The 12388-nt window shown below is 38.1% G+C and overlaps 1 protein-coding gene across 1 annotated transcript; it reads right to left on the bottom strand.

The window, feature by feature from the left end:
• Positions 1-1701: 1701 nt before the first annotated feature.
• Positions 1702-3142, bottom strand: LOC125234021 (tRNA-uridine aminocarboxypropyltransferase 2). The gene is made up of 2 exons (XM_048140201.1): positions 2792-3142; positions 1702-2438 (listed from the first exon to the last, which is right to left on the bottom strand). The coding sequence occupies exons 1-2, from the start codon at positions 2872-2874 to the stop codon at positions 1766-1768; spliced, it is 756 nt and encodes a 251-aa protein (XP_047996158.1). The 5' UTR covers positions 2875-3142; the 3' UTR covers positions 1702-1765.
• Between the last annotated feature and the right edge of the window lie 9246 nt (positions 3143-12388).

The raw sequence follows: 12388 nt of genomic DNA, 5'->3' as shown, positions 1-12388 counted from the left end.
TATCGGTCGACGGACGTGGACGTGGCCTTGAGCGCATGGACGTCCGATCGAAATCTGGCTCGCTGGATGTTTTGTTCCGTGCACACTGATCGGTCGCGGTCGATCGGCGGGCATATTTGAAAAATGTACTGGCCCCTGTACACACATGGCCAACGGTTCCACCAGCCCTTTGTGAAACCCTTTGGCCAAGATAAGAGCCGCTGTTTACACATTGGCGAACCAATCACTTGGCATTGGCTCTTCATGAAAGATGGACGTGGAATGAAAAAATCTAGGAAATTCTTGGTCATAGACGTTGTCAGGAAAAAAATATTAAAAAATAATAACCCCGTAGTAAAATAAATTATTTGCAATATTAACAATTTTTTGAATATTATGATAAGAACATTTATCTTTTTTAGGAAATACATTAAACATTTGCAAGGTTATTTTATTTCCTAAAATCTACACTATTATTGGCATAGATAAACTTATTATTTTCGTAAATATATCACTACTGTCCTCTCTGACGGCTGACGACCAACTGAATGAAGCGCCAACGTGTAAACGCAGTTGGCCATTGGCGCCAAGATCCTTTGATGTGTGGACAAAAAACCGACACGAATCGGTTGGCCGGCAAGCGCAAGCGCCAACTGCCAACTTACGGCCAAGTAGCCCTCTACACACATGGCCAAGGGGGTTGGTGGAACTGTTGGCCATGTGTGTACAGCGGCCATACGGCTCTCGACCTTGTAAATTATGATTATTATGAACAAACGAGAAATAAACATAACTAGTTTAAGGAAAAGGATCTAACACTTAAAAAGCCCTATTCTGAAGGTACCAAAATTGGGCCAAACAAAAGAAATACATACATAAGCAGATGGGCTCTCTGCTATGCCTACCGGAGTGTTAACTTTAGAATCTGAGCAAAAATATTTACAGCGAGAGTGTAAATTGAATCCTGAATATAGGGAAGGATTCTACAATTGAATCCTGAGCGTAACGAGAGATTCTAAAATAGAATCCAGAGCGTAGTAAGGGATTCAAGCGTTAAGTTAACGCCCATGTTATAATAATTTTGCCACCAATGCCACCATGTGACACATAGATACCTACAGTTTTTCACATCACCTTATGAATTTGACATATGTGAAATGCATTTGGGTGAGTCAACTTTTTCTTGCCTGTTATTGCCATGGTTACGCTCCCCTGAGTCACGCTGTTTTTATGCAAAATTATGCTACTTAAACTTTGCAAACATGCATTTTTCTGGTGTTAACACAAGCCCTTTCCTTATTTGCCACCTACAAACATGGACTACATGCATGCTTGCATAATTTCAGTAGCATCATTTTGCATAAAACCAGCGTGACTCAGGGGACCGTAAATGTGAAATGTGAAAACCTGACCTAGTGAACAACATGCAGTGTATTGTTTTAAGAGGTTGATACCTACTGGAGATTTGTTCTAATGGTGAAACTGAATAATGATACCTAAATATAATTTTCAAGCTGGCCATATGCCTGTCTGCCAGTATTGAACAAAAAATGGATTAAAGTGTATTATAAAAATAATTAAATTCCAGATAGATTAATAATTAAATAAAAGTTATCATCAAGGTATAATTTCATAATTAGAAAATACCATTAATACATTTCTAGAAATTCTAGTCTTATTTTCAAGAAATAGACTTTTGCAGGCCAATCAAAATGCAGAACACATATTTAAAAATTTGATAAACTTTATTTATCCATCATATGAAACACTTACAAAAGTAATCTACTTAGTCTAAATTAAGAATAGTGTCATTAGTAGACCTTAACAGCCTAGATAAGCGTTTTCCTATCAATTTAGGATATGTTCTAGTTTTCAACAAGAACTCCTTTGACTGGTGAGTCACAGCTCCATTGTCTAACTGGTATTGGCACAGCATGTGTAATGGCTGCACCAGTTGTTCTCTGTATTTTGGATCCTTTTCCAATTGAGACAAAGCCTCCGCTGCTGTTTCTAGTGTACTCAAACAACCTTCAGTTGGTTGTGTTCTTATAATATAGCTACTTACAGTGCTAGTAATTAATTTAACCTGCCTTATATTATGTAAAATTGGACTGGAAGCATAGATAGCTTTGGCTTGGGGCCAGGTACCATCTAATAGTACAAGATTGTATGAATTATTATCATTAACTAAGTCATTTATATCAATAGCAGTTTTGCTAGGATAAAGTAATATTGTATTGGGTTGAGTTAAAATATTTTCCAAGTTGTCATGCCTTGGCTGTGGGAACTTTTTTCCTTTGAATATAAGGCACTTGTTTTCTGCTAAGCCCAGCTGCAGCATCGGAGCGGTGCGGAGGCAGCGCTTCTCCTCGGCCGGGTGCTGGAGAAGAATGATGTTGCTGCGTGGTTTTAACCTCTCTGGGGGAAGAGCAGCACACCAACATACCACTTGAGGCCTCCTGGAAGTTGAATGTCGATATCATAAAATATGCATAGCGAATGATATTCTGCTTTGTGTGGTAGGGCACAGCACAGTGGATATCGTCTCGCTCGAATCTAGAGAAGAGCCCAACTGGGGAAGTACCTCCGCCTTACAGAAGACCGCAGTGTAGTCAACACAGCAAAAAGGAATGTAAAAGTTTCTAATGGGGTGGCAACGCGCATGTGACACTGTTTGAGTTGCAGGCGTCCATAGGTTACGGTGACCGCTTTACATCAGGCGGGCTGTATGCTTGTTTGCCACCGACGTAGTTCACGTAGTATAAAAAAAAAAGGCTTTGATAATACTGCAGTCATAAAATTGTTTACTTACTTGCAATTTTCACATAATTCACGCATATGTGGTGGATCTGCAGGTATGTTAGACAGGTCCCCCCACACGTCTTCTTCGTTCATGTTTAAAGCTTTAGAACCTTTAGGTTATAATTATAAGATTGAAGACACCGAAATACTTGTTGATGTATTGTCATAATTTGTAGGCTTTTATCTTCATGTTCAATAGTTACCGTGATTTTAACAACGAACCTGCAATCTCATTGAATAGTAACGTTTAATAAAAATAAATCTCAGCAAACAACACTCCACGAGTCCTATTTTCTCTAACACTTTTACCTTACCACCCCTTCCGACCCTTCCCTATCCCTACCCTACCACTCTTGACTACGTGCAACAACTGTCAATTTGACAGTGTCAAATGTCAAGTTGGCATCATCTGGCATCATCTATCTACTCCGTACCATGAAGAATAGAGATAAAGGAGCAACCTCTTTATGTATCAGAAGTGCACATATTAAAGAAAAGATAGGTGGCGCTGCAATCGCAGGTGCATAACGGTTTGACAATCTCTTAGCCTTCTCGGTAGTGACCCCGCCTACGGAGCAAGAGGTCCCGGGTTCAAATCCTGATGAGAGCTTTTTTATTTTTTTCTACAGATATTTTTTCCTCAATTATTTTATTTTTTTAATATCCAAAAATATTTTGTTTAGTATTGAGAAAATTAAAATATTAAAAAAAATCAAAAAACAAAAAAGTTGGTTGTCTGTAAAGTCGGTTTACGAACGGTAGTTTGACGTGATAACGTCAAACATTACAGTAGTATAGACAGGGGCGGCTCACTCCGCGATTCTATCGCCGCGCTACAAAGTACATGCTGGCGGCCGCGAGTTCGCGGCCTAATAATGAGTGGCGCGCGGTGCGTTTTCACGGAACTCACGTTCCCACTTTCTATTGTTACTTTACGTCGCGAGTTTTTTAAAGCTTCTTTTAAAGTGAATGGCTTATATAATGCTTAGTTAAATAAACATCATGAATAAAATAGGACAATATTACACAGATCTACTATTGCTTAAGTCACACGGAAAAGTTCAATAAGGCTTGTGATGTTGGGATTTCAACAATAATATATAAATACTGTACATGTATATACCTAGAAAGTACCCAAGACTTGAATATAATAGCATTTTATCTGAGTATTAAATCGTTTTAATTCATAGGCAACCCTATCGTCCGACGCTGCGCACGTGCGGCTCGTTTCTTTGTTAGAATTTTGTAGGCATTCAAAAGGCGGCATTTAGTGAACATCAAAGCAGTGGGCCTTCTGTACTTGTACTATTATATATTCTGAGGTATAGATTAAACGTTGAGATATTCAAATGCAAGAATTACTTATCTATATTGCCGCAATTGTATTGAACACACATGAAAATCACAATAACATTTCACTTCACTTTATAAACATTTGAGTTCACGTGTATCTTTTATGCTAGGCTAGGCGCGATGACTGCGGCCGGTGTGATTAAAGCGCACCACACATATAGACGGGTAACGGGCGGTAGCTTTTTTCGTAATTCATTGGTTTGCGTATAAGCTCACACACAGCGGGCGTGCGCGTGCATTTCATGGCGTTTGTATTTATTTACAAAGTTTGTATCCTGTTTCGTGTGAAAATTTGTGTCCTGTTGTTTTGTTTGTTTGTATTTGTATCCGTGTGATGACGGGTTAAGAATTTCACCACCCCCTTTCTTCCCGTGGGTGTCGTAGAAGGCTTATGCTTATATGGGGTAAATTGTGGCGTAGGCGAGAGGCTGGCAACCTAACACTGAAATGTCACAGTTTAGTTTTCTCTCAACCCCTTATTTGCCAAGAGTGGCACTGTAACTTTAACAGTTTCATGTGCTCTGCCTACCCCTTTATGGGAAACAGGCGTGACTGTATGTTGTTGTATCCTGTTTGTATATTTTTGCACTCAATGTTTCATGTAACTCTTCAAAGGCTGCCTTTGACATGTGAAAATATTTAAAAAATCTATGTTCATATGTTTCCAGTTCTCTACACGGTCTATGGTACTCTCCAAATATTAAGGCTGCTTTCAAAAAAAACGTCAAAAGAATGTAAAATTGATAGTTTTAGTCGGTGAAATACTACACTTTCCGTTATCCAATAGATTTATTTAATTCAAGTTCCAGTTAGAGCATCTTATTATCTTGATTTTTATAAGACTGGATTTTTGAAAACTAACTCACTAAATTAATTATGAATTTTTCTCTAATGCACGTTTAGGAAAACGCACGTATAGAGCTGAATCAGTCGATCTTATTTGTAAAATTTGGACAACTTTGAATATTAAAACGGGTAAATTTATAATTCGTTTATCCTGTACCACAATCATTTCAGACTAGATTTTTATTTTAAGTTTTTGGAAAAGAGTAAAGTAGCCTAAGGCGAATTCAATTTTTTTCAGAAATTACCTAAAATTAAGTGACAATTTCTTTGAAAATCTACATCAGATCGAAGTAAATTTTGTACTAAACTAATCTGCAACGTTTACTTAAATTGCTGTTATGCCTTAGTGATTATGAATTGCTATTATTGATTTTTGCCAATTTTTTGAAAACGAGCCTTCACCGGTACAATTATTACCACTTTTGGACATTTTCTCATATTTTGTTAGACCAAGGGGCCGTCCATAAATTACGTCATCGATTTTTTCAGATTTTAGACCCCCCCCCCCTATAATCATCCTATCGTCATATCTTAATGACCCCCCCCCCTTCTCCCAAAATTGACGTCATTACCAGTTTGACAAAAATGACAAAATAAAACATTGCAGATTTGAGAAAAATAGGGTATTATATGATTAAAACACTTGGTTATAGAATCATCTTTTATTATTTTTACTTTGGCAATAATCATTGATATAATATAACTACTTATTTTTTACTTTTCTTTGGATAACTCCCACGGAGTTTTCACCCATTCTTTTAAATAGTATAAAACAAAGTCGCTTTCGCTGTCTGTCCCTATGTATGCTTAGATCTTTAAAACTACGCAACGGATTTTGATGCGGTTTTTTTAAATAGATAGACTGATTCTTAAAGAAGGTTTATATGTATAATACATTTAAGTACCACGGGCGAAGCCGGGGCGGGCAGCTAGTATTATATGTAATATTATTGTTAGAGTATTTTATCTGTAGTTATTACTGTATTTGTGTACATCTATGTTGCATTACTTATGTATGTTTATTATGAGTTATTTTAGTATTGTATGCGCCTTAGCCGCCTCTCACATTTGCAGTCTCACTTACTAGGTGTGCTGGAAGAAATTTCTTTTTAGAAATAATCTTTTTGTACGTGAAAAATAAACTATAAATAAATAAATAAGAATGACGTCAATTTCGAAACACCCCCCCCCATCTATCATTTACCGTCATCCGCAGACCAAACCCCCCCCTAATTTAGAATGACGTAATTTATGGACGGCCCCCAAGTAGAAAAAGTCCTATAATGTGATATATATTTATAAACTATTCGCAAATCCCTTTAATTTGATACCACACACGGTATGATCGAGCGCTCGGTTGCGATTTCACTATTTTTAACACGAAAGCCCTCTTAATCGTTTCATATTAATTTCTTCGGCCCGGATTTTTTTTTCTTTTGCGAACTTTATTCCTCAAAACAAGCAGAAACAATAATTCCTCGTCTGTGTCCAACGATCGATGGCGGATGGGATGGGAAACCCGCGTCGGGCCCGCCGCGGGTCCGACGCGCCGTGGGCCCGCCGCGCCCGCGCCCGCGCTCTGTGTGAAGGGTTTGAAAAACGCACCCGCCCGCTAGGACCCGCGGCGGGCCCGCGCCCGCGTTAGATATGTGGTGCGCTTAATACGTTAGGCCGTTTTCACATTAAATTTATCCGATCCGATATCGGATGTCGGAAGGGTTTCAATAGAAAAAATCCAAGATGGCGCCTGTAATGTATGGGATATCGGTCCGACATCCGATATCGGATCGGATAATGTGAAAACGCATTTAGGGTCGCCGCGCCGGTCGGTCGGCCCAATGAAATAAAATGCAAAAATATTTTATGAATTTTATGATTTACTTTTATAAAATGGTCATTTACTTTTTTACCTTCCCTAGACTTTAGGCAGGTAGGTATAAAATACATATACGTACTTTGTAGTGTAATCACATAAATGCAAGCTCTGTCTACCCTGCAGGGGATATAGGCGTGATTATATGTATGTATGTTTTCACTAATATCCACCATTACCAATATTATAAAACAGAAACAAAAAAGATCACTAGTACTAATAAATTACTACGTATTACGTAATACTCAGAAAAGCAGTACGTGCCGCGCGACTATACAGGCGGGCGTTTCGCGGCCCTCTCCTCTGCCACTTGTTACGCCGGCGGAACGGCTAGCGTGTGCCTGAAAATGGTCCATACACAAACCACTTTTCGTGCCGCGCTCTCGCTTGCTGGCCTTGGGGAACGGGACAATGACGTCATCTTTTTCGTGCATGCAGCCCGTAGTAACGAGTTATTAGACGTTATCACGTCAAAAATCGCTGTCAGGATCGAACCTGAGAACATCCGCTTACGAAGCCAGCGCACTACCACGGGACTACGTCTTGACTTATTCAGTCCGACGAAATCAGTCTAGAGTAAAGAACATCTAATGTCATGTCATGTCACGTCTCTGAGTATTGAGCGAGACATGCGCTCCTACCGGAGAGATTTGTAACTGCAATTAATAGGCCTCAGCTGGTCATTTTTGCGAGTGTTCTACCATAGACTAAACTAAATAAAGGAAGACGTGTAACTCAGTACATCGTTTTATATGTTTGACTCGTAAAACAATAGATGGCATTACTATACTCTCGCGACAAATGGTATTGTTCAATTCACGAAATAATTTCATTTAAATGACCTAAGTCGTATTATTTCAAAATTTGGAACATGATCGTACAACATTATCACTATATAACACCGAAATTAACAAAAACAATTAAGTCATTTTTTACCAATCGGGTACTTGAATCAGATTCAATTCATGGGAAGTGTTTTGTACGTTTGATGACTAATAGCAAACATTATAATCCGGTAGATGGCGCGTATGCAAGATGCACAACACTGCATGCTAAACAAAGTTGGCATATTGAAGATAAGTTTTAAATTCAATTTATTTATTGTTCGAATGTGAGTAGTTAAAATCGCTGTCAATAGAAATTGCCAACAATGTAAACAAACCATTATACAAAATATCAATATTTTAGCACAATTTTATTATTTCAAAGGTTGGATTTAGCCAGTATCTGATGAGTTAGAATTAAAATTAAAGACATTTTGACAACGTACAAGGTTTGTTTACATTGTTCACAAATTCTATTGACGGCGACTTTATAAATGATGAATTGATGATACGGTTAGTATTTTGTAACATCACAATCTGCCAGAATTTGGCGTACAATACTCTTGACTCTCAATATGCACATTCATTATCATTAGTATTTGTTTTTTTTTTGCACAAGTTTTAACGATTATTCTAAATTATCTTGGACGTACATCCCAGAATAGGCAAAATATGCTACGTAAAATATTACAACCCTAAGTGCGGATGTCAGGAAGGATTTCAAAGGCGAAAATCAAAAATGGCGGCTTAAATATATGGGATATCGGTCCTGCATCCGATATCGGATCGTATAATGTGAAAACGCACTAAGACGGAAGTATTACTTTCAGATTATTTTATTTTTATTACTATAAAAATGTTTTACCACAAACAGCTACATATATCAGCACGACAGAGTCAGATGGCACTATTATCAGAATAAGACAGAAGTTGTACGATTTGCGGCTAATTTATGATCAACATTCATCATTTCATCATCGATTTTTTTAAATATATGAATGTGGAATAAAACAATATATTTATAAGTAAATTTTATTAATTAAATTCTTTGAAAAGTTTCTTAATTATCATGCTAAGTGTTGAAATGCATTGAAATATTTATTTTCAGTACAGATGGTGTTTTTTTTTTACGCACTAGTGCGAGAAGTGGTTCATTACGAGTATATGTCAGGTCTAAACTTCGGAGGGCCATCTGTACTGAAAAACGTCGTACGATACACGTGCGAAAAGGAAATTCGTAACTCGTGTCGATTTTTACGCACTTGTATCGTAATGCACTATTTCCAAGTAGGCATATTACAATGATATGAACGTCAAATAAAGCTACGCCGGCTTTAACCCTACGCCTCAGCCACTTTTTTCAAAATACACATGCAAAAGTATTCATAAAGAAAATATTAACAGACTGCTCTATGGAAATTAATTTCAATAAATTATACAAAGTACAAAGCTACTATGCTTAATAAGAGATGTTAGAGATACTGTATAGAGTCTCTAAGTGTCAAGGTATATCTAAAAAAATAAAAAAAATATACATGATGAAGAAAAAAAAAACGAACTGATACAAATAAAAAATAACTAAAATAACTTTAGAGTTTTAAAAGACTCTTGATGTCTCAACTAAAGAAAAAAATATATATAATGCCGCCGCGGGGCGGAGCGGCGGCGGGGGGCCGGCGGCCGAGGCTCAGGCTCGGCGATCAGCCACGACAGCGCCAGCTGCAGAAGGCTCGGCGGTCAGCCGCGACAGCGCCAGCTGCAGGAGGCTCGGCGGCCAGCCGCGACAGCGCCAGCTGCAGAAGGCTCGACGGCGACGGAGCCGGCGCGACGGCGCACGGGCGCGGGCTTGTGGGAGCGGGGCTAAGCCGGCTCGGGCGCGGCTCGAACAAGCGGGCGCAGGCGAGTCCATGCACACAGGGTACACGCTCGATGGATCTAGAACGTTATTCACAAAAGATGTACTCGTGTAATGCTTTACTTGTCAGTTCATACCTATTATTCAGGTCTTTTAGTTTCAATTCTAATTTGTGAAATTCATCAGAGCGATGGTTCAACTCCTGTGCTGTCAGGTCAAGTTGGTATTGACAGTTTAGAAGCTCATCGCTTAAGGCAGCTGTTACATTTTGATGTATTTTGAATTTGCTTAGCTTTAGATATTTTTTAATTTTATTTGACCCTTTCAACGTCACTCTGGGATCACTGCCGCCCTCTATGTGCACAGACTGTTTTAAATCTACAGGGTCTTTCATTGGGGAGCATGATGCACTGTCATGAACCACATCTAAATCAAATATATTATATTCAGCAAATATACTTAAATTGTTTTCAGCCGGAGCAGAGTTCCCGGAGCAATACTTGCAATACCATTTTGAATCCGACTCCTGCAGTTGCTGCTTGAGGTCCCGGATGCTTTGTAATGCCTGCTCATATATCTCTTGGCATTGCTGGAACCGATCAATGACTGCCTAGAGGTCATCCCGTTGTCCTTGCAGGTCTTCATACTTGACATCTTGGTTGGCTGATTGCTGATTTTTGAGGCTTGTGTTTGTTTCATTCTAGCCACCATCACATCCCGGTGTGTTGTAACCTTGGTAGTTTGATCTGTAACATTATTCATCATGTGAGATATTGAAGCCTAAATGTATTGTTAAAATATATTAATTAGGGCTTATAACAGGATATAATGTGATTAAGATACAAGAATATGGAACCACAGCCTTGATTTTGTTAACAAGATTTCATATAACAAACTTTGTAATTCACTTTGTTGCAAGTTACACGGGATAGCAGTGAGTAAGGTTTTATTATTTCGAGTTGGTTTAACAAAGAAAATGTAAATATGGAAGTTAAAATACTATTATGTACTTCAAATGTTTACAAACAGAAAACACAAAAATAACCTATGACAGTTACTAGTTCTAGACAAATAATCTGAAAAACTACACTTAAATATTAAGTAAGCTATACTCATCTGTAAAAAACGCTAACTATAATTTTAAATCTTGAACGCTACTCCGTTGACGGTTGGCGTAGTTTTTTCGTCAATATTTGGCTTCTTAGGCTGCATGAAAACTTATGATAACACTTTCTCATTTTAATTAAAATACGATACATCACTGTAATTCCTTATATTTTACATTTTTAATATTTATAACACATTATTGAAATGATATACGCACGAAGCTTGAATTTGACGTTTAACCCGGTCGGTGTTGCCAGTCCAGGCGTTGGTATCTCCTGCGAATTGCAAAGTATGCGTTAGGGCCCGCACAGACGGGCGACTCAACTTTTTTGTCTGCGGAGATCGGTCTATGGGCTAGTATGAAAGTGCGCACACGTTGCAACGCAACCTTTTTGTCTGCGGGTTCGACGAGTGACGACAAGCCTGCGACGTAACTGTCTCATTCTCTATATGTTTCAATGCAAGTGCGCACACGGTGACAAAATAGTCGCCGGTCGGTTGTCATTTTGACAGTTATCACTCAACCGCCTGGGCGAACGTATGTTATTATTCGAAAAAAAATATAATTTTAAATGCCGATTGTTGAAGTCGACATTGATACCTGTCGTTTAATTTCAATTCTTCAGAAGTAGAGGTAAGACCGACTTTATATGACAAGAATTTAAAAGAATAGTCCTACAATATTGAGGAAAACGATGCCGGGTTGTAAAATTCTAACGAGTTCATCAAAACTTTTAAACACTTATTCTGAAGTACCAAAAATGTTTTTGGATAGGCTCTTAATTTCATGAAAAAAGAAAAAGTTGCGTCCGTAGTATCTTCATAGTAGTCTGTGGTTGCATCGTTGTCGTTCCCGTGTGCGCACCTTTGAAATTGTCGCAAGGAGTTACGACAGAGACAAAAAAGTCGTCGAGTGACTTTGTCGCCCGTCTGCGCGGGCCCTTATAACAAATAGTTTAATGTTTTGTGAAGATTAAAGAAATATTGTTTGTTGATAACAATGATAACTATGACGGGAACTATTCCTCTCACTTCTTGTCACAGACAAAATTATCACTGGATTTAGTTTTACGCGCCTTGGCTAGCTATCAATAGTGAAACAAAAACGAAAAGAGATATAAGGCTTACGGCGAAATTGTGGTCAAAAAAGCTGCACTTTATGCAAAAAGCAAGCCACTTTGTACAGTGATACTAGGGACCAATATAAATGATTTCTTCCGAGGAAACACAAAAAACCATAAGATCTAGCTAGATGAAGACGTTGCTTTGATGATGCATAAAACATGAGCAACGCTACTAAATTAGAAACACGTGTTAAGTTTAGTTTCGGACGATACGCCTATAAGCAACCTACATAATTTGGTCGAGTTAATTTGAAATGTCAAAAACAGTGCTAAGTAATTTGACATTTCAATACTAGGTAAGTATAACCAAAGATATATGGAATAAAATAAAATACTATATACGTATTTCTAACAACGATTCTATTAAATGGGCAGGGAATCAAATTCCTTGACTGTATAGCTGTAGGTGCCTAAATAAAGATTTTTAATACTTATGGGTACCGATAAATTTATATAAATACAGTAAAGGGCGATAAAACTTGCACATCGGTCTTTGGAATGAGACAACGTCACATAAGTGATTGGAGAGTAGAGTAGGTAGATAAGTACCTCCCTATGGGCCTATGGGTTTTATAAACACACAACAAGTAGGCGCGAACAATTCATACTTACTTTTGTATGATTC

The sequence above is a fragment of the Leguminivora glycinivorella genome, chromosome 15 (genome assembly GCF_023078275.1).
Source record: "Leguminivora glycinivorella isolate SPB_JAAS2020 chromosome 15, LegGlyc_1.1, whole genome shotgun sequence".
NCBI classification, from domain to species: domain Eukaryota; kingdom Metazoa; phylum Arthropoda; class Insecta; order Lepidoptera; family Tortricidae; genus Leguminivora; species Leguminivora glycinivorella.
Note: the sequence above shows the minus strand (reverse complement) of the source record. Positions and strands in the feature narration are given on the sequence as shown.